Source organism: Mixophyes fleayi, chromosome 6 (assembly GCF_038048845.1).
Source record: "Mixophyes fleayi isolate aMixFle1 chromosome 6, aMixFle1.hap1, whole genome shotgun sequence".
NCBI lineage: Eukaryota > Metazoa > Chordata > Amphibia > Anura > Limnodynastidae > Mixophyes > Mixophyes fleayi.
In genome coordinates, this window is record NC_134407.1 from 9,777,393 (window position 1) to 9,803,603 (window position 26,211).

Below are 26,211 nucleotides of genomic sequence, written 5' to 3' on the forward strand. Positions count from 1 at the left end.
CCTCTCTTCCCCCCTGGTTACCTCCTCCAATGCTCGCATCCAAGACTTCTCCCGCGCTGCCCCCCTCCACTGGAACCAGCTCCCCCGTTCCATCAGAACTTCCCCTAACTTGTCCAGCTTCAAATGGGCCTTAAAAACCCACCTCTTCCTTAAAGCCCTTCCGTCCCCCACCCATTGACCTCCTCCCAGTCTCCCCCTACCCCCCTCCCTCTCCTGTCCCCCTCCTACTTCCCTCCTTTTCATTCTCCTCTCCCCCCCCTCTCCGTCTCTGCCTCCGTTCTCCCCATTCCCTCCTCCTACCATTGTGTCTCTGTCCGTCCTACCCTCCCCTTAGATTGTACGCTCCTCCGAGCAGGGCCTCCTCTCCTTCTGTTCTCCACCACCTTAACTCTGCTCTCCAGCTCCTTGTCTCCTCCGTGAGGTCCTCCGGCCCCTGTCTCTACCCCGCTGGGGGCTCTCACCTCTCATCTAGCTGTTCATTGAACTTCTGAGTTACTGTGATTTCTGTTAACTGTACTGTGCTGTCTCACCCTGTATCGTGTTTCTGTCTGTCCCTGTACGGCGCTACGGATACCTAGTGGCGCCCTATAAATAAAAATTAATAATAAAATAATAATAATACCCAATATCCTGGGAGTCTCCCCGACATTCTGGGAGATTATGCAACTATGATCCAAGAGTCACAGTGGACCTCCTCCTTCCAGGGATCAAAATGCTCCTGTGTAGTACTCCCAGGTAGAGATTTAATTTATATAGTGTAAGCAAATTCCGTAGCTCTTTACAATTTGGAACAAAGAGGAATAAAACAATACTGGATAATACATATAGACAGAGAGGTAAGAGGGCCCTGCTCGCAAGTTTACAATCTATGGGGCAATGGGAGTTTTATACAAAAGGGTAAGTGCTAAATCATATTGAATATTGGTTCAGCTATAATGCAAAGGTAAAAAGTATTTAGTGGGCTGTGTGGTCAGTCACACAACAATGTTGGTCAGGGGTGGGGATCGTTTATCCAATGGCAATAAAGCAGACAACAGTTACAGCGACGTAAATAATCCGATGAGTGTAAGGCCGACAATTATGAAATATAGACTTACTATATAAGTTACAGCCAACATTCCCTACACACTTACATCCCAGCACCTGTAAAATCCAACTTTGTGAAACGTCTCCAGGGAAAATGATGTCAGTTGTAATGGCCACAGGGAAATTGACGGTTTTAAAGTGGCAATGATGGGTCCTGCCATTGCAGTCATTTGATCTGATTATCGGATTAGTCAGGTCGCTGTAACTTTTGTTAACTGTATACGTGGAAGTGGTGGTGGAGCAGCCGTGGGCACTGACCTGATAGAGGTAATGTGCGGCTGCTGTGGGGAAGGAAGGTATCTAGGGATATTTGTTCCTCGCTACAATGCATTTTTGGCTGTTTTTTGGGGAAGGGCTCGCCACCGGGAGCCGGGAAATATTTTAAAGCGGATCACTTACTAGTCAACCCAGGTACCTTGTTACTGGTGGTGGCGGGAAAGGCCCCCAGGCCATAGGCGGAGGCCTAGGTCACCTAACGGGTATGATTTTAAAATGTGGTAATAAAGGCAAGAGGAGGGGAGGATAGTGGGTGGTGTAAGGGTTAGCATACAAATATGATCATACAAAACATGTATTATCATATCTCCCAACTGTCCCCAATAAGTGGATTCTAAAGGCCCAAAAAAATAAATATAATTAACATGACCCCATGTTTGTGCTGCCCACAAAGCTGTGATGTTTTGTGGGCAGCACAAACATGCCTAGTTTTGCCTGCTTGGCACTCGCTACCTCCTCTGTTTACCTAATATACATGTACTCCTATCAGGCTCAACTTTATACCATACTTGCCAACTCTCCCTGAATGTCAGGGAGACTCCCTGAAATAGGGGTGATCTCCCTCACTCCCTGAAGAGTCTGTCATTCTCCCTGATGCTGAGCCAGTACAAGACGTGGTTGGCTTCGCCATCTGCGGCATGATGGCACAGTTCAGAAATTGTGTCCTATGTCCATGTATTGATGCCTATGGAGGTGGCCATTTTCATGGAGACCAAGATTTAATCAAAGACTGACAGGTAAGACAACATGACTTCAGTAATGGAGACAGAAATCTAAAAAACACTTCAGTCTCTAGAGATTCATTAGCTGCTTTTCTTTAAGCATAGTGGCCTACTCTTCCGGGATGTCTGGGAGACTCCCGCATTTCTGGGAGACCTCCCGGGAGAGCAGGGCAACCTCCCTGTTCTCGTCCCCGCAATAGATAAGTGGTTGCGGCGGGGCTTAATGACACAAATATCACATCATGTTACCCTCGGCTGTAATTGGCCAAAATTGTGACAAACGTTTAAGGGGCAGGGCCAAGATGATGTGATTCGTCAAGCCCACCTCCCCTGAGATCTCCCTGAAGCCAATGAGGAAAAGTTGGCAAGTAGGCTTTATACATACAATACTGTAGTTTAGTTGTTTCTTAATATCTATTTTAAACATTGCTTGTACCTTTCCAGGAATTGCAGGAAGTTTAAAATCACAGAAATACTAATCTATAATATAAAAGCCTAGCGGCGTATGTTAGTTTGTGTGTGGAAAAAAAAAAACAAGCTGCAGCGCCACCTGCTGGACGGAGTTATACACTGACCTACTAAATTCTTAGCATTATCTAATATATAAAAGTAAAAGCCTAGCGGCGTGTTAGTTAGTGTGTGTGTGGAAAAAACTATTTTCTCAGAAAGGGCTCATCCAATTGACCTGAAATTTGGTATACTGACATTATTTGACAAATAAATTAGAATAGTGAAGTCAGTTAACTTCCATCATCCCCCCTTCCCCCTGTGGGAGGGGTAGTAAAGGCTAAATTTACGAGTTGAGGGCTCAAACTCATTTTCGTGAGGTAATTTTACCTCATGAACACACATTAAAAAGGGCGCTTGCGTCGGGAAGTAACGCTCTTCCCCTGAGGAGGCCTGGGCTAGGCCCAAATGCATGACAAGAACCTTTTTAAGACCTTAAGTAGCTTGATTTGACTAGAATGCATGAGTATCATGCACGGGTTAACTTGTTGTATAATATTTGTTTAAGCCACATAGACCAACCTGAGGATCAAAGTGGATATAATCTAAGGAGAATCCTGTTAAATAAAACAACAACACTTTCGGCTGACATGGTGACTACACTTAAACCTCCACGTGAGGTTCTGCGGCTAATCTGCAGTTGCCGTGTGCACATTAATGCACAGTATTAAAATGATAGCATATTAAAAAAAGTTAAAAGCATCCAGTGTACTTTTCTCCGGTTCCCTGGTGGGCCTGAGACGATTTCTGCCGAGTCCGCAAGAAACATTCTGTCACTGATTTCTGCAATAGCTAATCTTCGGGTTCTAGAAAGACAGATACAAAGGTGCAAATAGATGTTATATTTAGAAAATCTAATCCACTCAAGACTTTTTCAGCAACCTGTCGCTCATCTTATTTATTTAAAATATGTAGCAGTTCATTAATGCACCCTGATCTGTAAAGTGACAGCAAGTAATTACTTGCACAGCTCCAGAGATCATAGACGTGAGAATTAAAGAACTGACAGTTATCAGTTTTGCTCCTTTAAATGCAGAGTAGCGCAACCAACTTTGAAAACTGTAGGACAGTTATATCCAAGCATTTTAAAGGAGAACTGTACTGGAACTATAAATTGTCAAGGGCACCTCATTATATGCAGGTCCTACACTGACCTACATGCTTTAAACACCATTAAAATGCAGTTAAAATCAGATACACTCAGCTCCCAGGTATAGGGGCTTACATCTAGCTGGTATCATATATAATATGGGATATACCGAGCGCGGGCTTGTTTTTCCCTGGTTTTGTTTCAAAATATTGCCTTATTGTCATAGCAGCTGTCCATCAAGTCTATTTAAGTCACATTTGGGTGTGGCTCACAAGCCAGCCCTTGCTAGATGTAAACCCCTATACCTGGGAGATGAGAGCATCTGATGTTAACTACATTTAAATGGTGTTTAAAGCATATAGGTCAGTGTAGGATCTGCATATAATGAGGTTCCCTTGATGCTGGGATGCAGGCTTAAATGTTTTGATCAAAATATTAACTAATACCTCATATTTCCATTTTGCTAGACACACACAGATATGCAGTGTAAAGGATAAGCGCTGACAACTGTCTTTTTGTTTTGTATACATATATGGGCATTTATATTGCCACGCAGCTGGTACCATATACAATATGGGATATACCGAGCGCGGGCTTATTGCCAAGCAGCTGGTATCATATATAATATGGGATATACCGAGCGCGGGCTTGTTTTTTCTCTGATTTTGTTTCAAAATATTGCCTTATTATGATAGCAGCTGTCCATCAAGCCTATTTAAGGCACATTTGGGTGTGGCTCACAAGCCAGCCCTTGCTAGATGTAAGCCCCTATACCTGGGAGGTGAGTGCATCTGATTTTAACTGCACTTTAATGGTGTTTAAAGCATATAGGTCAGTGTAGGCACTGCATATAATGAGGTGCCCTTGACGCTGGAATGCAGGCTTAAATGTTTTGATCACAAACTGAACCTCATATTTTCATTTTGCTAGACACACACATATATGTAGTGTAAAGGATAAGCGCTGACAACTGTCTTTTTTGTTTTGTATTTCATGTGAAGTAGCCACATGGAGGAGTTTAACTTAAATATCAGCAGATTTTCATTGTGCTTCTTGTATATCTGTTTCAACTGCAAGTAAAATAACAGCCTTGACTTTAAATCTCTCTCCCGTTCTCTCTTATTTTATTTTTTTCTATTTCTAAAATTGTGTCTCATCTGTTACCAATTCCTTGCTACTTATCTGGCTTTTATGTCTGACCTGAAATCTCTTTTCCTTGTCATTGGAGTTAATATAGTCAGAGAGAAAAATGAGCGAGGCTTCAGACAGACGACTTTCTCGCTGATGACATTCAGCATCATTACCTCTGGTGAGAGTGGAGCTTATGATTGCGGCTGGAGTGATTGGCAGACGGAGACGCGTGTTCCTGACAATGTTTTTATCCAACTTTCTTGCATTGTGGACACGCCGGGGCAGACGTGTCAGAGAGAAGATGGAGAGAGGCTGGAAAACAAGATAAACTGGACAGTTTGGATGAATTCTGCATAAGTGGATTCTAAAATAAAAAGCAACTTATAACTCAGGGACGACTCTAAGCCCTTGTGTTACTGAGATATATAAAATATATGAAGTATTTGAGGTGTTTACACCTTATTTCACACCTCCCAACATTTGTGATTTAAGGCTCGGGAAATGTCCCTAATAACACCCTTTCGATGCCTTGTGCACCTGCTGTTGGTACGCAGGGTATTTAAGGGGGAAAAATTAGTGGGACATCTCTCCTGTCACAAAATATTGTGAAGGGCAAAGGAACAGTCCCCTCAAATCGGGTCTGTAACATCTTAATGAGGACATATATAAAGCTTTTTAGGAGGCTAAAGATAACGAGTAAATATCCAAAGTCGAACTCAAACATCAATGAATTATGGCTCCTTTGCACATGATGAATTCTTGTTGCCAAAAAACACCAGTAAGAGACTGAATTTATTGAAGTGGTTTCACAGAAAAGGCCACTGAACATATGTACCGATCTGCAAGTATAGCGGATTGGAGCCAGATACATTGTGAGCCGATGGGCAGGTACAGACCTGAGCAGAACTCAGCAGCAAGGATTAAACCAGCAAATCTACAGCCATTATGTAACACTCAGAAATCACAGTCATTGCCTTGTCGTCTCCTAGGTAACATACTGTATATATGTAACCGATTACTGGATTACTACTACTAATCTTGATTAGTGCTGGCTTACCTGAGGTGCGGAGTCTAACGATCTCCCCGGTGTTCACCAAGAACCGCCGCATGGCGGGGTGGTCTTCGCTGCAGGAATAGCAGGTCATGGTCCTCAGGTTCGCCCCAAGATGTAGGGCAGCGGAGTAGGAGCAGAAGATGCGAAGTCAATCAAGCCGGGTCGGTACACAGGAATGAGAAGCAGGCAGAATCAGGAGCAGGCCCGGCGCTCCCATTAGGCAAGGTTAGGCACTTGCCTAGGGCGCCGGGCTCTGGAGGGCGCCTGGAATTCTAAAAGACTTTAAAACTGTGCGGCGACCACTGACCATACCTGTCACGGTCGCCGCACAGCATCAGATGCACGGGGAGGAGGGAAGAGGCTATTTTGTCACCACCGCCGCCTCTCTGCTCCGTCTCCTCCCCTCCACTAGTGTCAGTGAGTGGAGGGGAGGAGACGGAGCAGTGAGGCAGCGGTGGTTAGACAAGGTAAGGAGAGGAGGGAGGGGGGCGGCGATTTTTGCGGGGGGGGGCCTGCGATTTTTGCTTTTTTAAAAATGCCTAGGGCGCCGTGGACCCTAGCACCGGCCTTGATCAGGAGGCAAGTTCGGAGTCAATCAGGTACACAGGATCACCAGAGCAGGAGTGGTAAGCAAGCCGGGTCGGTACACAGGGATCCACAAAAGGCAGGGAGACACAAGGATTCATGGAGAGACAGGAGCCAGGAACATGTAAGTGTTGCTCTGACACTCAGCAAGTGTCAGAGAGAGGTTTATGTACTGTCGGGGATTCAAAATCCCCGCCTCTGGATGCGATCACGTGACCGCCCCTGGATTGTGGCTTACGGACGGAGCGACGGATCAGGTAAGTTCATAACAATATATCAAGAATAGCTAACAGTCCTCTGTTTTCTATTTGAGCTTTTTGACCCATATTGGCAGCCTATTTCTTAAACCTTGGAATGAATACTTTGCTATTTAACAGGAATATATTTTTTTGTGTCAGGGTATGGTTGAATGGGCCCTCTTGCCTCTATGCGTCATATATGAACATATACATTTTGGGGCTAAGCAGTAAAATTTTCCTTAAGAGTATATTATCAAAGCCTGTGTGATAGGCTGGCCACACAAGAGACCAATCTAGTTACTTAGTCCCAGGATGTGGGTTACCTTTTACACATGTGATCATTCAGGGCTCCCATCACAAGAAGGCGTCTTGTGATGTGAGATACAGGCAGATAGTGGACATCTGTGGAGTGGGTTTATGAGCACGCCCAAAAATGATCTGATCAACATTATTCTCCTGCATTTTGAAGCTACACACATAGCCATAGTGGTCCACTATGCTGATACTCAAGGAGATATTGAGGTGCACAATTTTCTACCACTCTCTATGGTCTTGTGATATTAATGGTGCAAATTAGAACAGAAGAGAGTAAGAGAAGGGGTTCAGGCTGCACAAAGAAGTCCACAATATCTGGACTCAACTGTCTACTAGTAGAATAAATGTAACAATATCTCATAAACTCTAGATATAAATAAAACTATCACAGAAAATTAAATTTTTAAATAACACAGTCTCTGGAGCCCTAATTAAATGAAGATGTCCGTCTGCCTTTGATTGCTGTGTAGGTTGTTGTGAAGCACTTGTCACCTAGTGAACAAGTAGTCGCACTTAAATGATCCTTATTTAATTAAAGTCTAAATAATTAGTTTATAAATTCAAAGTGTAGACTCCTTTGTATTGCTGCTCAGATGAATATTTAGGGATCGCTTCATTGTGTGGAATCTATCACTTCTGTTCTGTTTGTGAGAATAGAGCTTCTGTACTTACAGACCTGGAGGTAGGAGGAGATAAAATAGACTGCGATTGAGGGACTGCGAAACGCATAGTGGGACATGGCTACTCTCCTTTCTGGCGAGCCACCTCCGCAAATTAAAAGTGGACTTTGGAAACACTGAAAATGGTTTAGAGGTGCACTGTGTAAAAGTGTAAATGTTGCAGCAAAGTCCAATGGACTGGTAGAAGGTACTTAAGTGCTCAGGGGCAAACGCAGGATTTGTATAAGGGGGTTTCCACACCACGCCATCAGTGGGCATGACCAGCATGCATGGGGGGGTGGCTATAATATTAGACAGTGCTTGGCTGCTCTCCAACTCTTCCTATCCCCATAATATACATGGGCAATGCTGCGTGCACTACTGTTTGGTACAGCTCTCCGTTTTCAAGCAGATCCATGTGAAGCGGGGGCAGGGTCCAGCCACCTCAATTATACGGTGCCCCAGGCTTGGAGGGGGGTTTACAGGCACTAGGAAACCCCCCTTGGTTTGCCTATGGTGCTGTAGACACAGAGCTGCACAGAGCATTCACATAAAAATGCAGAATTCTTAGTTGTAGACAGTTTTGTTACTGGTTAGCAGCGGTGTGCTGGGAGATTTTTCTCTGTGTTTGTTCCTTTCAGGATAACCCCACCTTTACAAGCACCTGCGGTTAGCCTATGAATTGATTGAGCAACTTTCCATTCTGCTTTGTTTGCTTGAGAGACATGCTCTGGTATCAGTAGCTGATGGGGAGTGCATCGCTATACTGCCATTTGGAGGTTCTTGGGGTACCTCTTGGTAAGTTAGCTCTCAATTTAAAAACACATACATGTATGACCCAAAAACAGGGACTGTCATTGATTAGAGTTAGGACCACCATATTAGCAGAAGCGCCGTGATGTGGCGGGTGGCTTAGCACACATTTGCAAATGTCTGTAACAAGAATTTAGCATTTTTTATGTGCGAGTAGAAATAGCAGCTTTGTTACTGGTTAGTAGCAGTGTGCTACCGGATTTCCTCTGTATTTACTCCTTTCAGGATAACCCCACCTTTTAAATCACCTCCTGTTCACCTATAAATTGATTGAACAACTTTCCTTTCTGTTTAACTCTGCAACAACCCCTGCCTGTCTGACAATATTTCGGTTGCTCACTACCTCCTACCGTATTCCGTCCACTCCACTTGACAAGTGCTGGATAAATAACCGCTAATACCCGAGCACAAGTCTTGGGGGTAACCGAGTACCGTGGAACATAGTTAGTTCCTTGGAAAGGGGGCTGCTAAAGGTGAACATCTCGTGAAGAGGGTCTAGAAGTTAAGGATCTCACGTTACTCTGTCCTTAACATGGAGGACATACAACCACAACACATCCACGGAAACAAGGTTCACACAGACAATAACAACCTTAAATATATTGTTTTCCTAAACAAAACGTATTTTTCAGGAAACTATGTCAATAGCCTGAGATGTTGTTGATATATTCAGTTCTACCCTCATTGCTCTGGGCAAACAGAATCAGAGGACATTGTGTGATAGAAGCAAAGCACAAAGTCAATCGCTGAATGAGAATTTTCCTTTAATCAAATAAAGTCTAAGAGGAAAAGGACAATTATGAGAGGGCGATTTTATTAGTTGTTATCTGTGAGTGATGAAGTAGCACAAATGGAACCGGCCACTAAAAGCTGCTTGATGTTTATTGTAAGGAAAAACGACGACTCTAAGCAGCTCTACAAGATTACCCTACAAATCAGATGTTAATGACAGCGTCTCCGCAGTACGGCATCTGGACATCTGTCTGCGAAGCACTGCGCTTGTAATCTGCTGGTTTTATGCGTGCCAGATCTCACCACTCAGATACAGACTCTCACACCTATCGTAAGTGGTGTTTTGTGCTTTTCCTGTCCTTACTTTCAGTGCTGATGTTCACTTAATATTAGCAAATATGTGTTCTAAATACATGGATCCCAGGGCCGGATTAGACCTCATGGGGCCCTAGGCAAGAAACTGGTTTCCCCCTCCCCTTCCTGAAAAAATCTATAGCCCCTCACACACACACACACACAATACAAATACGCTGGCCCCTCACACACAGTACAAATACGCTGGCCCCTCACACACACACACACAGTACAAATACACTGGCCCCTCACACACACACACACACAATACAAATACGCGGGCCCCCCACACACACACACAATACAAATACGCTGGCCCCTCACACACACACACACACACAATACAAATACGCTGGCCCCACACACACACAATACAAATACGCTGGCCCCTCACATACAGTATACAAATGGTTTCTCACACACGCAATGCAAATACGCTGGCCACACACACACAAACACACACACAATAAAAATAAGCTTGTCCCTCACACACACATAATATAAATACAATGCCTGCCCACACACACAATATGTACATAATATAACAATTTTACTTACCTTTCTATTGCCTTTTTCTCCTCTTTTCTGTTTATCTTGTCTTGCATTCTTCATTCTTCTTTGTCGCTCTGCCGCTGCTCCTCACCGAATCCTCACTGAAAATGACGTCGGGCCCAACATCCAGTGGGAGTGAGGAGGAGTGGAGACTGCCGGGAGCCGCCGCGCGATCAGGTGACTGGTTTGTTTTTTTAGTTTTTTTCTCTTTATTAACTCGTCATGATTTTTTTTTTTACAATGCCGGCGGACAGAGGGGGAACCGCTAGGCCCTAGGCAGTTGCCTCAGTTGCCTAGTGGTAAATCCGGCCCTGATGGATCCTGTTATAGTGTACACTTTGTGGGCTGAACCAAAATTCAGGAGAACGCTGTCCATCAATTCATTAGGAGGTAGCAACTTCCCTGAGACATGAGGCACATTGTCACCTATGAGAGGTTTCATCACACAGCTCTCTCCCTCCCTGTAAAACCAAGATTACACAGTGAGTGGGGCCGCTGTCGCAGTGGTCACCGGCTTTTTCCTATTGATCTCCAGCCAATCAGATCTAATTAATAAGAGCCTCTGTAACCAATGGCAACGCTGTTCTGTAACAGCGACACTTAAGAGGATTAGTGTGATGGAGATGGAGCGAGCACTCAAGGAGGCTATATGGTAGTATTACAAGGTTATGTGGTGACATATGAGGCTATGGGGGCATTATGGGGGCATACGGAGCACTATGAGGGTAAACAAGCGCTTTTTTTCTGTCCTATATTAGCGACCACCAACCAGCTACGCAATTAAAACCACATATATTTATTTTTGCTAATAAAATAAAAATGACAATAAAAATTTGTATAAAACATAAATACATATAAAAAAATATATATCTCCAAAACAATAGAAAATCCACTTTATTAGTCAAAATCCATGTTTTCTTGTTAAAAATCAGACTTAAGTTTAAAACTATAAATATATCTTATTTCAGCAAGGTTCTAATTTGGACAAGTCCACAGGTGAAGCAATTAAGTACTGCAGAGTTCAGGCTGTATAGAGAAAAACCTTGTATGCCCTTGTTTGCCAGTTAATATAGGGCTTTATGCTCCCGTCCCCTCAAAGGATAAAACCCACATCAATACCGCAGCTTATTCAATCGTGCTTCTTCCTTTAGTGAAGTAGTCTGTAATATCAACGGAGAGCTGCAGCTCTCCCCTGCAGCCCCCCGCAACGCTTTCTATTTCACAGTTGGATATTCAAGTCTTCAGTTACCCAACCAACAGGCAGCAGCTGATTCTGCTATCAGCTCCCCGTGGTACGGAAGTTCACACAAGCGATTTAGCAGATTGCCGGCATGTGCAGGGTTCCGTTGGTCCAATTTACTTAGTGTAACAACCACAACTTTTTCTCTTCGGTATTAGATAGTTTTGGTGCTCCACAATCAATCAAGAAAACACTGGCATCTTGTTATGGTAAACCTGTAATGTTCAGTTAATCACAAACTCTTACGCGTTTCTCCACTACATATAGGGCCTGGGTTATTAAGGAGAGCAAAGCATAAAAAATAAGACATTTTGCACCTGGGGAAGACCATGTTGCATTGGAGGGGAGGTAAATTTAAAATTTTGGGACAGATTTATAGTTGGGGTAGGACATGTCCTAGATCAACTTTACATTTCAGTGTAAAAATAAAGCTATCAAGTATTTGTGTGCTAGATGAAAAAACAGCCAGTATTTAACTTTTGTGCAACATAATAAACTAATTTGCACCCTTTGCATTGTAACATGGTTTGTCCCAGAGAACATTTACTCCTTTTTTTTCCTTGCTTACCTTAATGACTCATGTCCATAGTGAGGTTTCCTCAGAGAGCGTAGCCATATTAAGAATCTGCTTCCTTAAAAAGACCATTGCATCCAATAGGAGCAGACACCCAGTTAAGCACAGGTGGATCATTATTTAGCTAAAGTATTTTCATTCAATTACAATAATTAATTCTAAAACAATACAAAATCTTATATTGTTTTCATCATCACATTATATTAAATAATCATATATTCTTTATAGAAAATAAAATATCTAAATATAAAGCAGATTAATAACACATTGAGCTATACCTTCAGCTTAAAACTACTTGATTCAATTTAATAGCTTCTAACAAAAAAAGTATAGAGTTGATAAGGATACCCCAGGTATATGGTGACATTTAAGACAGAATAGGTGCTTTATGAGGGTATATGGTGGAAGAGCTGGCTAAATGGTTTCATTATGTGCCATACAATGGTAAGATCATCAGCATCATCTATATAGCATCACTAATTCCGCAGCGCTGTACAGAGAACTCATTCACGTAAGTCCCTGCCCCATTGGAGCTTACAATCTAAATCCCCTAACATACAAACACACAGACTGAAAGAGAATAAGGGCAATTTAATAGCAGCCAATTAACCTACTAGTATGTTTTTGGAGTGTGGGAGGAAACCGGAGCACCCGGAGGAAACCCACGCAAACACGGGGAGAACATACAAACTTTACACAGATAAGGCCATGGTCAGGAATCGAACTCATGACCCCAGTGCTGTGAGGCAGAAGTGCTAACCACTGAGCCACTGTGCTGCCCATGATGAGGCTATATGCCATTGTCGAAGTCAAGTAAAGTTGGCTAAAATTGATTAATTTTGGCTTACCATGTGATTGCAATTAGTACGTTACCTCATACCAGGGTTAATAACGCAATCACACAGGTGTAGAGCACATACATTTGCATTCACACATACATTTGTAAATAGGACACATTTAATAAAGTTCCAACCCACATTCATTTATTAATAAAAACTTAGAGATTATTTATGCAAAGATAAAACTATAGTTAAGGCATTTATGCTTCAAGTCCTCAAAAATGTATGAAGTTTGGTCTCATATTAATCCATATTTTAACAGCAGGAATCCGGTATCAACGGAGGAGCGATCGCACATAGTGATCGCTAGTTATGAATATTATGATATTAATACTCAAAAGCACTCAAAAGGCAGAGAGGGGAGGCAGAGGAAGAGCGTCATGAAAGAAAGATGAGACTGGCAGCCGTGTTAAGTATAGAACAAAAGGGGGCAAGGTGAGAGCGGGGGAGGTCTTTGCCAACAGACTTCAGCTTTGAAGACTGTTCTTGGATCCAGTGTGCGCTGTGCATGTATCGGTTATACTTTGTAACATTCTTATTGTATTTTGCTGCTTATTGCTATTAAATCTCTTTTGTGCATTGGAACCACACTGATCGCATCTGACAATACACCACACAGGTTAGAAATGTACATTTTTGCTGTAAAGTATATATATTTATTACATTTGCAGCTCATTATCTATTAATTCTTATGCAGTACTATGATTATCCGTTTATGCTACTACGTGTGCAGAGTATATATTTTTTACTGTACCATGTGCGATTTATACATGGCGCATAGAGTATATCCTTTATTTATCTACACCTCAGTTGTTCTCCAGGTTAGGGCAACAGGGTTTTAGGGTTAAACATTACATATTACTTGAAGCTTCCCTCTATTTACATGTGATTGACAATTTACATATTTAGGATTCAAATTTGCTGTAGGCATTAGACTATATTAAAACTTTTTAAATTATTTTAGGGGGAGAGGATTAAATAATAATAGCAAACCTTATTGATAAGTAAATAGAGGGCCTGGAAATACTGTTTGGATTGTATGAGAGATGGAAATATAAAGGTGATGGCAATGAGGATGATAGGCAGCTGGCTAGTGCTGCCGCTATATAATTACTCTATATTTAGTAAACATTCCAAATTGCCCTCTTTGCTCTCTTCCTTACCCGTTTACCTTGCCCCTGTAGCCACAACCAAATTTTTTTTTGCCCCAGGCTGCATGTGGTCAATGTCAGAATTTTTTTTTTCATAACAAAAGCATCAGCTTCCCTATGACTAAGGTACACTCGAAGATAAAAATCAATTGAGAATTGATGAAATCTTAGACCCTGTGACAAATACCTGCATTCTGATTTTTGTGTTCACTTTTTATAAACTTGTTTTGAACTGCGCATTTGCGAATGTTCACTAACAAGTACCAGGATCTTCAGACTTTCTGAATTGTGTTTCTCATGTTTATTTATTATCCATTATAACGGTCTGCTTAATATTTATTACAATGTAAATCCATTTAGTGTTTTACCTGTCAACTTATGCAGCTCTGTAAATTAATCCCACAAGTACATTTATTAGTCCAAAATAAACCAAAATCTTTTGGAAGGTTCCATTTCTGTCAGCTAAGAACGGGAATCTGAGGCTACAGTGGGCACAGGCTCACCAATACCGGGCTGTTGAAGGTTGGGAAAACATTGCCTGGTCTTTCGAATCTTGATTTCTGCTGTGACATGATTGGTAGATGATGGGGTCAGAATTTGGGGTAAAAAAAAATTAATCCACAGATCCATCCTACATGTCAAGAGTCCAGGCTGGTGGTGGTGGTATAATGGCATGGGGAATGTTTTCTCGGCACACATTAAACCCCTTAGTTGCAACTGAGCATTGTTTAAATGCCGCAGTCTACCTGAGTATTATTACTGGCCATCCCTTTATGGCCACAGTCTACCTATCTTCTAATGGCTAATTCCAGCAGGATAACGCGTCTTGTTACAAAGCACACGTCATCTCAAACTAGTTCCATGAACATGACAAGGAGTTCTCCAATGGCCCTCACAGTTACCAGATCACAGTCCAATAGACCACTTTTGGTATGTGGAATGGGAGATTTGCAGCATGAATGTGCATCCGACAAATCTGCAGCAATTGCGTGATGCTCTTGTGTCCCCATGGACTAGAAACCTTGTTGAATCCACCATGCCAGGAAGAATTCAGGTTGTACTTGGATAAAAGGAGGGTTCTACCCAGTGCTGGAAAGATGCACCTAATAAAGTGACCACCGAGTGCATAAAACTGACATTCCCTATTTTTAATTTGGAGCACAAGTCAATAAACAGCAACAAAAATGGTCCTAGTACTAAATTGCCAAAGGTGAAGCGTAGGAAGCAGTTGTGGGATTCAGCCGGTTCTCGCCGATTCGCCAGAACCAATACCTAATTTTAGACTCGGTTTGGCGAACCAGTGACTACAGGCTGAGTCCACCCATTGCGTTGGTGGGGGTAGCAGGCTCCATGAAAAAAAAAAAACCTCACCTCTCCGCGGCGTCGGCACCTCCTACTCCCTGGTCTGCCTGCACTGAATGTCGGGCTCGACGTCATCACGTCACACCCGACATTCAGTGAGGAGCGGCGGAGAAAAGAGTTGGCAGCAAGCAAGAAGACAAAAAGACAGAAGACAGGAGGAGAAGAAAGAAGCCGATAGAAAAGGTAAGTGAAGGAACGGAGCAAGGGGGGAGCAAAGGAAGGCAGCATGGCAGAGTGTGATGAAGAGGGCCATTACTGTGGCATAATATGAACTGGGGGAATTACTGTGGCATAATATGAACTGGGGGAATTACTGTGACATATTATGAACTGGGGGCATTACTGTGGCATAATATGAGTATAATATTAAATAACAGATTTTTGTCAGGTAAGGTATTCTTTAATATTTTTTCTTTAATATTTTAAAACTCTTTATTATAACAATCTAGTTTTGTGTATTTCTTTTATTGTTCTTATTTAAGTATTAAATGCATGAAATATTAGAATACCTTTCGGTATATATTTTTGTATACTTTAAATGGTCATTAGGGCAGAGAACCGCTTGTTAATTTATTTGAATTCCACCACTGGTAGGAAGTTATATAAGCCCTGTAAGAATTATAAAAGGTATATGCTCCATGTGATCATTCAGGGGTCCACTGTAAACCTAAACTAAACAAACATCTTCTGCATCAGTGGACAATTCTTCCTGCAGGCGGCTGCAGATGGCATCATCTGCTACTAATGCACCATTTCTGTGCGATTGCAGAGCAGGGGCAGCGTTTATCTCAGGAATTGGTGTAAACTCCTCATGTCATTTGCAGCTGACACTTATGTATCTACAATTGCTGGATAACACTTTATGTTTATTTTCCTGGACAGAACAGCGCCGGCCTCACAATGAAGCGGTCACACTTATTTAGATCTCAGCCGAGCAGCGCAGATTAGAGATGATATTACACTTTGTATACAGCTGGTAACAAGCGCTACAGAACGTGTGATATCATTACTGCTACAGGTCTGAACATATTTACAAAGATAAACCGAAACTTGTACACAGTGGGGACAGGGGCGGAATAGAAACCTAAAATTTGTATGAATTGTTAATAAATTAAAAACAAATAAAGTAAAATCTTATTACACAATGTTTTATCAGTTTTTTAAACAAATGAAACTACATTTACGAGTTAGGTTGTTTAGTTCGCAAGTAAACCGATAAAAATAATAAAAAGTATTAAAGCATAATTCCACCCAAAACTGAAGATTCAGGTAGGTCTTTTGATGTCTTGTGCGTACCGTTTGCGGGCGCCGAACCTTAGGTAAGTAACCCGTTGGGACTGGTTTTTACGATAACAACACAACAACAGCATTTTCAGATTTGGGTGGAATAATCATTTATACTTTTTACATGTTCCGCTTTCAAACTGTATGTCCAGTGCAAGCACCAGAACAGACATTTAGCTCGGCAGTTAGTTATCTTGTGAGGTTCAGAATCCCGATCACACATCTCGTGTGTTGTGTCGATGAAGTGAAATGGAAATGAAGAGGATGACATCAAACTTTCTATGCAACAGGCGTGCACTTATAGGGAATTTCCCAATGTCCTGAATCCCCTCCCCATTCGCTGAAATAATGTGATCCACACTTTACTGGAGCAACCGAGGGGCTAATATACATTCATTGGCATTGGTGGGGGAAAGGGGTTTGGTTTCCAGTGGTAATCGTTTTTGCGTATAAAAACCAATCGGTTGTTCATAATTACATATTTTCTTTGTAGGCCTTCTCCATGTCGGAGTACTGGACATCGGTAAAGCGTACCCGACCCGTTTCCACCATGAGCAGATAAGAGGAACTACCGCACCACATCCACATACAAACGTGGCCTTAAGTCCCTGAAATCCACCTACCCCAGAGGTACGGAGAGGACACTTGGGAGACTGGACTGGACTGTTTTTCTGGCTGCGGTTTTCTCCACACCTTGGTTTACACTGGGGGTCTAACAGAGTGACCTGCAGAGGATGGAACAATACTTGTATCAAGAGCTTGCACTTCATAGCTACATGACTGTCTTGGTGTAAAGGGGCTTAGAGCACACGACTGACATCTCCTGATAACTCTGAGATAGAGGATTGTGAGCTTGTAGGGACCTGGCCTGCAGGGTATGTTGGGACTTGTAGTGTTACACAGCTGGAGAGCCAGGTTGTCTACCGCTTTTATGCTGAATAGTTTCTTTATAAATCACACCTCATGACCTCACTGTAGAAACGGAAAGAATACAGGGGGCCAATTTATTAAAACAGAAATGAATGCGGTGGTAACCATAATGTTTAATTTCGGCTTATCGCAGAAATAATAAATGACATGCCGACCACATTTGTCAAAAACTGATCGCTGAGACATCTGAGCGTTACTCTGCTCCCCGGAGATACTGGCCCGAAGCAGCAAGTTACCGCTTCGCCGAGCCAGTCTCCGCCATTGTGTACACGCGTGAGACGGTTTTGGGTTCTCAGCTCCATTAGTAAAGGAAGACAAACATAAGGGGCAGAAGGGACCTCGGGGTGGGGGTAGAGCAACCCATCACATGTCCGGCTCCGTACTGGTCATACCCCCGATAGTTCCACCCTTTCACACAGTTCCACGTCTTCCAGCAAAGTCAACTCCTGCTGCTCAGAACATTACGATGATCTAATTACAAGTTGCTCTATCTCAACCATGAAAACTGAGGACATCCCAGATTAAAGGAGATGAAGACTGTGTACAATAAGGTGCTCAGACCCTAATCTAACACACCTTAATAAGCATATTTAGTCCTTCTAGACATTGTCAGGACTTATTTCTCAATCTGACGCTGTGTTGGCCATTCCCTGACAATCATATCTGTATGTAAATCATCATCATCATTTATTTATATGGCGCCAACATATTCCGTAGCGCTTTACAAACTAATAAACAAACTGGGTAAAACAGACAAAGAGGTGAGAAGGCCCTGCTCGCAAGCTTACACTCTATGGGACAATGGGTTTGACACATGAGGTTAAGTCTACATTTGCAGTCGGCCCAGCCAGACTGCAAAGGTAAAAGTGACTCATAAGCTAAATGATCCTGTCACACAACAATTGTGATCAATGGGTAGTTGTATAACAGGTGGTAATAGGGTAATGTAGTGAGGTTAAGAGGGTGGTTGAGGAATATTATAAGCTTGTCTGAATAGGTGGGTTTTCAGAGAACGCTTGATAGCTTGTAGACTAGAGGAGAGTCTTATTGTGCGAGGGAGAGAATTCCATAGAGTGGGTGCAGCCTGGAAAAAGTCCTGTAATCGGGAAAGGGAGGATGTAATGACTGTGGATGAGAGACGCAGATCTTGTGCAGAATGGAGTTGGCGAGTTGGGAGATATCTTGAGACAAGAGAGGAGATGTATGTTGGTGCAGCTTTGTTGATGGCCTTGTAGGTTAGTAAGAGTATTTTACATTGGATTCGGTAGAAAACAGGCAACCAGTGTAGAGACTGACAGAGTGACTCAGCAGAGGAATAAAGATTTGCAAGGAAAATCAGTCTTGCCGCAGCGTGCAAAATAGATTGTAGGGGTTTGAGTCTGTTTTGGGGAAGACCAGTAAGGAGGGAATTGCAATAGTCAATGCGGGAGATGATAAGGGCATGAATTAAGGTTTTTGCAGTGTCTTGTGTGATATATGTGCGAATTCTGGAAATGTTTTTTAGATGTATGTAACATGATTTAGATATAGAGTCAAGGATTACACCTAGTAAATATGAAGAGAGAGACAGCTCCATCAGAAGTGTCAGCAACATAGACAAAATGATGGAACTAAAGATCATTTCTAGCACTCAGCCATACAGACAAATCTGTGAGACACCAGAGTGGTCCTGTATGGGGGGGGGGGGGGGGGGATAAGACCCTGGTTACTACATACTGCCAACCAAACCCATAATAAAGATCCACAAATTCACAAACAGACGAGTCTGCCTGTAAGAGCTAAAGGAGGCTGTAATTACCAGGTGTAGAGTTATGTTTATTCCAATGCACTCAGAATATGAATGAAGATAAATACAATAGAAAGACATGAGGGATAGAGATTAGACTGTAATCTTTGGGACATGGCTGAGTGGAAATCCGCCTCCAGTGAAACGTGATCCTTCCGTTCGTTGCATGAATGGCGCGTCTGTGTCCGCCATGCTTCTCTCCTTCTCCCTAAACAGAATATCAATGTTAGAATTAATGCCAATATTAACGAGTAACTAAAATCACTCATATAATAACATTTGTTATTATCACTTAAAAGACAAAAGACGTTAAAAATGAAATTAATTGAAAACAATTAGGAGTGCGGTGCTTCTCTTTCCTGCATCACTCTATGGCAGTTCTGAGGCCACAGCTTGTGTGATTGGTTAATCGATGCAACTGGAGGATTACCAATGATGTCACAACAAGCATAAGGCTTTACATTACACGGGTGCCTGTTATGCACAGGGAATGTCACTTAAAATAGGGATTATTCATCCGTAAGGAGAATATGCCCACAGTACACACAAGTATTTATAGTGATTGGTGCATAGTTCATTGACAAGGCATGCTCTATTGTGCCCAAGGTCCATCCAACATTCACTATACACGATGTATCCTGTAAGCAAGTTTTCTATAGTACTATATAAAACCATACTGACATGATGTGCTTTGTAATTACGACCTTTTGTCTTTTATCAGTCCCGATTTAGAGTAAAGTGAATTTATGAATTGGCAACATAGACCACGGGGAAGATTTATCAAACCTTCTATAAAGGAAAAATGTAGGCCTTGCCCATAGCAACTAATCAGATTAAAGCTATCCCAGATTAAAGTTATCCCAGTACATTCTAGATGTCATATATTTATCACTTTCACATGTACGAAAACATATAGTAAGTTTTTTCTCTGTATTTTCATATATGTGATAAAAAATAGATGCTAATCCCAGGAGAGAGAGTATACGTGTGGAGCAAACCTGACCCGTCACTTCATAAATTTCCTCTGCATTCCGTTAAATGAAAACTTGCTGCCCCAGAGGGCGATCAAAGAAATATCAAATTGCTTCCTTTGGTTCATTAATCTCTGCTAATTGCACATTCTTCTTGTAAGCAGAAGCTTTATTGCTGTGGCTGCAGAAAGATTGACGTATTTCACATTATCATCATCTAACTAGCGAGCTGACTGCTGATTGAATGCTATAGATCTAGCGCAATTTTGCACACTATTAATAAGTAAGCCTTACAGCATTTGCACAGTCAATCACAGGGTTAATTTGTAGAATTCATGATGAAGGTAGAAAATACCACTTCTCCGGCAGCAATTACTCTCAGCAAGAACATAAGTGGACTGCTCTTAGTATTGAGGAGAACCGTCAGAGTCAGACACAAGTCAATTATGGAAAAATCAGGCAAAAAGTCTGGCAACATCTGCTGCTTTTGTGCAGAAATAGCACTAATGCTTTTTGCGACGTCCTCTCTCAAGAAGAGACTGAGAACCACATATTGTGACGATATATCAGCCCACTGGGGGTTGCTCAATTCTTTTTATGCGGAAAATAGTGGCCCAAAAAATAAAGAATAGAAATGAAACACTTAATACCAGTTATCTATTGTGTGTCTGTGTTGAGTGGCCTTTTTATGGCAACATTTCACCTGCGGGGACGGCGTTTAGAAACCATTTCCGGACCAAAATCCTTTTCAGGTTTGTGGTGAACCTGTTTCATCAGGAATAACTTTATACATTTTGGTGCTTATGTTGAGCTTGAATGCAGGTGCGTAAAAAACACATCCAATTTTTTAAACTTTGGATTTGATAGAGAAATACGTGTTCGCTATTAGGGTGGAAAGAAATAAAGAAAAACTCCACTCTAGAAAACAGCAGGTAGAACTTTTTAAAAAAACTTGTTAGAATACACCCCCCAAAAAAATCACATGATATATGCATGATCAATGCATAAAGCACCTATCAACTTCAGAGGTGATTCTGCAATCAGCCAATCAGAAGCGCATAGCTAGTGCTGGCATCATCATCAGCGGGTATCTGCACCTACCCTCAGGCTTATGAGGCATGATAGGCGTCTCTGCGCATGCGAGCAGCCGCAAGAGTCAGGTGCTAGCGTAGGGGCGTGGCTTGTTTTGTGGGCGCGTGCAGTTTAAATTTTTAAATTTTACGCTACACAAATGGGCCTACATCTAACTCTGCATCAGCCCTTTCTTTTTAAGTTCATATTTGTTTTTCTTAGGAGATATAGGCCGTCCGTTTGAAAAGATATTGGAATAAATCTACATAGATAAGTATGCAAAATTAGGGAAAAGATTCTGCTGTTGTATCTTTTACACAGTTAGTATGAGCCCAATAATTTACCTGTTAATATAAATGAGATACCTAATATGTGTTAATTATTTTCAGTTGAAAGGAATGATAGGGTGAAAACAGTTGTTAGTATTTAGTCTTTTATATAATTTTCCTTTGTACTTCTTTAGCATTTTTTATAGACTTTTTTTATTATAGTTTTTTCACATTTTTTTTTTTATTATAACAATTAATAAAAAATAAGGAGAGAGACCTGCAGAGAAAGGGTACATAAATGGGTACAATAAAGGTGACGACCCTAGGAAGCATACAATGGGAGACTCAATGTAAACCCAATAAATACATACAAGTAACTCTTATAATGTGTCTTCTCTTCTTTTATATATTTACTACAGAAGGATATATATAATTATACATAAATGGGTCAATATCAGTCCCTGAATGTGTCAATTGGACGAAAACCTTTAATTGTGACTTAGCTTTAAACACATCTGATCTGTGAAAGAGGCAATGTCGCTGTACCTCCACAATCTACACAGGGATCGACGGTGGCACGGGGAGACCTTCGATGGTACAGGATCATGCCTCTGGTCGGTGTAAAACGATGTCTCAACAGTACCCCTTTTTACATGGCTATTGTTGGGACATCACGTTACACCAGCCAGAGGCGTGATCCCGCGTCGTTGGAGGACTCCCCGTAACAGTGGAAAGCCGGAGTGACTCTTCTTGTTTCTTGGCATCGTTTTGGACAAGTCTACTTGTATATCTGGCGATAGTCTACTATTATCTTCATTTATTTATCACTCCCCTAATACAGAGCGATTTACAGAGAATATATGAATATATTAACCACTGACAGCAAACCCTCCCCCAGTTTATGCCACATGGATCGCTACGTACCTTGTCTGCTGCTCTTTACGTTTTTGGGACAGGTACTTTTTCTTCAGGTTCTGCAGCTCATTGGCCAATCTCTCGATCTCATACTTGTATTCCTGGCTCTGGGACTCGTACATGTTTAGTTCTGATGAGAGAGCCTGAGAAGAGAAGCAATAAAGACATGTCCTTACATGGATGTGTATAGAGGGGAGCAAGTGTTATTCCAAGGGGAATGCAGGTTACCACTATTATTCCAATTACATTTGAAGTCAGCTTAGCAAATGGTCTCAGACATAACTATCTGCGATAGCCTGTGATATCCCTGTAGCTATAGTATGGATAAGTGTTGGTATTTGGAACAGTTGCAAAAATCTCCTATTGATGGCGCTATGGAGGTTAAAGCTATACCACAGCTGAGGCAAAGAGTGTTTATATGGACAGGACAGGGACATAAGAAGTAATAAATGGAGGAGGACAACACATCCTGGTGATCGTATTCTAGAGAAATTACATATAGTGACTTATATTAGTCACAACATAATGAGATCAGAGTTGGGTGATTTACGTCATATCAGAGAGGGCAGCATGTATGTGCCAGGTCATACTAACTTACGATGGCGTATAATACGGTTTATATAGGTTCTTGAAATTGTAAAAAAACAAATAAAAAATACGTTAAGAGCATGTGGCCCAGGGGCCGCTATATAAAGGATTATCTATCCAGGGACAATAATGTGGCCTTAGAGGTGGGTCCTTGCCTTGAGCTGCTTTGTCTTCTCCCGTAGTGTCCGCTGATAGATCTGAAGCTGCTCAGCCGCCTCGGGGCCCGGCTGTCGGGCCAGGATGTGCTTCAGTTCCACATACAGCTTCTCCTTCTCCTGCACAACAAGAGGAGCAGGAAACATTAAGGAGCTGACAAGAGTGAGGAGCGGATGCTGCTTTGGGACAAGCCACGTTGCACTGTAAATTGTACACATTTCATATTGTTTTACATGCAGGCTAAACACTTTGTATTCTACACACATATACTGGCCAGGCCTGTTTATAAAATCGGTTTTATAGCTTAGCAAGGATATACCACCTCACAACTCTAAATAGGGGTGTGCATTGTACATTTCCTCCCCTGCAGCACAAAACGGTTTGTCCAGATGAAAATTTTGTACCCAGTAACTGAATCTGATCTTAGATCAGCCGATAAGGCTGCATCCCCTACTCCCTTCTCCCCTCACTGGAGGCCCGGGGATGTTCCATGAAGCCGGTCCATCGAGGGCTTCATTGTCTGTCTCACAGTGTGGCCGCTGCAATATGGAGTCGTAAGCATGGGGCTTGCAGCTTCCCAGTGGCCTCCCGCTCACACATTCTGCAGTGGTGATTGATAATCCTTTTCACAGAAAAGCAGGAGCCCCGGGGAACACGGCTTCATCCTGCAGCTATATGTAACTTTATATCAACTTTATGCAAATTTTATGATCAGTAAAAATCTAAACTGAGTCAGAGTCATATATATCAAATAAATATTTGTAGCAGCGATAAGTCAACATTTTTATGACCAATAAAGAAAGATATTGCAACAGTTTCATAAGCAACCCGAGGGGGGGTTTCCTATTGCCTGGAAACCCCCTGTGGCACTGTATAATTGAGGTGGCTGGACCCTGCCCCCGCTTCACACGGCTCTGCTTGAAAAGGGAGCGCTGTGTGCACCTAACAGTAGTGCAGGCAGCATTGCCCATGTATATTATGGGGATAGGAAGAGTTGGAGAGCAGCCAAGCACTGTCTAATATTATGGCCACGCCCCCATGGATGCTGGTCACGCCCACTGGTGGCGTGGTGTGGAAACCCCCCTCTACAAATCCTGCGTTTGCCCCTGAGTTTAACTTAATTTATCGCTGTGGCAAAGTAAAAAAATCTATAGCAATAAGTGGTGCTTATCGCCCTAGATGCCGCACTCTACTGAGCCCGTGCGTCCGTCCGAGGATGTTTGGAATCAGGAGCTCGATTCGAGCTTACAGTTCCACTCTTAGGACTAAAAATATATATATCATCATAAGCTTTTATATATAAAAATACACAGTAGATACAGTATAATATATAATATAAATTTTATGGAGCCAGGGCAATAGCCCAGTTCATTCAGCACTGTACCCCACAGATTGTAGCAGGGCCCTCTAACCTCTCTGTCTGTCTGTATTACCCAGTATTGTTTTATTACTGTGTTTGTCCTCAATTGTAAAGCGCTATGGAATTTATAAATAAATGTTGATTATGATGTTATGATGATGATGATGTTAACAGCATCCTGGGATACTTGATGCTTTGTGACTAATCCCCAGCAGTGGCCGCAAGTACTTACCTCCCGTGGGGTCATTGCCGGCAGTAACCCTATTTAGACACAAGCTTTTGCCGACAAAAGGACACTTTGCCCATGATGAACGTACACCGTACGAAGGCCAACAGACAATCTTCACGCTGAATGGCCTTTAATAGTACTAAGGATCTAATCACAGTTTCAACCACATTTTTTATTTTGTACAATTTCACTCATCTCATCCCTCCAACTCGCTTCTTTCTCATAAAAATAAACATATCTAATGGCACATTAGTTACACCTGACAACATTCCCAATGGGAACGTTGGGATAAATTAAGTTATACGTCCGATCCGCACAAACCACGTCCTGATCCATCTACACTACACCTATGACACACAAAGCCCTCCCCTATATAGGCCAAATTTATTTTGACTTCCAAATATGGGGACTTTAGGGTGGTATGCTTAAACTGGTACACACTGGTGTGGTCTTGGACAGGTTATGGGCGATCACAATATCCTTTATCAAGAAAATAGCGACAGTGGCTTCTACACCACAGCTGGGGGGGGGGGCTTTCTCTGCTACAAAATCCCTATGCAAACCCTATAGATGCATTATTAAAAGAAAGCGCATTAGGGCGATGTGTTAGCCACACCCTATCTACATATTTTTAGGGGGATGTTTGCAAAACAAAAACATTTTCACAACATTTACTCCTGCTGGTTCTGTAGATGTCGCCCTAGTACATTTCCACTGCCTTACTGTTAGATTACTGTCTCTAGAGAGTAGGGCTGCAGCTTTTATCCTCCCTCAGTCTTAAAGGCTAGTCGCGTATTACAATAGATATCTGTATTATCACTTATTAGCTGATAGTTCTGTCTATACATGAACATTTCTAAAGGCCTCAATGCTCATAAAAAAACACAGAAGCAATTTTTTTTAAAACATTGGACACCATAAAGACTTTTCATATGAGAGGGCTTAAGCTGTAGAAACGCGTTTCAATAACTGAAAAGCTCAGAAGTTAGACACTGACACTAACCTGAAAGCCTGAATTATGCTTCTGTGAGACCTGACTGCTGCGCTGGGCTCTTGGAGAGATACCGTGACAATTTTTTTTTGATACATTGATCACAGGACACCTGTCTACACTTAAACATAGCCCACTAGAATAGTAGTTATCTACAGCGTCCTCTGGGTGTACTGTACAGGATATGTTCTGTAACTCAGCGACAATAAACAATGTTTATATTCACATCCACACTAGAATAAAATCAGATACAACTATCTCCCTGAGGGGGGTATTCAATTGTTCGTCCAGACCTCAGAAAAACTCGCGCTCCAAAACTATTACCGTTAATACGGTAATATTGCGCTTAAATACCGTTCATACGGTAATTTACTTTCAGC

The 26,211-nt window shown here is 42.1% G+C and overlaps 1 protein-coding gene across 1 annotated transcript in view; it reads right to left on the reverse strand.

The window, feature by feature from the left end:
• Positions 1-19,297: 19,297 nt before the first annotated feature.
• CFAP58 (cilia and flagella associated protein 58) overlaps positions 19,298-26,211 on the reverse strand; it is a 58,728-nt gene continuing 51,814 nt past the window's right edge. The window contains exons 16-18 of the mRNA XM_075215116.1: positions 23,251-23,370; positions 22,517-22,650; positions 19,298-19,489 (exon numbers count right to left, since the gene is read on the reverse strand). Of these exons, the coding sequence (XP_075071217.1) occupies positions 19,375-19,489; positions 22,517-22,650; positions 23,251-23,370 (369 nt within the window). The 3' untranslated portion in view covers positions 19,298-19,374. The remainder of the gene's footprint in view (positions 19,490-22,516; positions 22,651-23,250; positions 23,371-26,211) is intronic.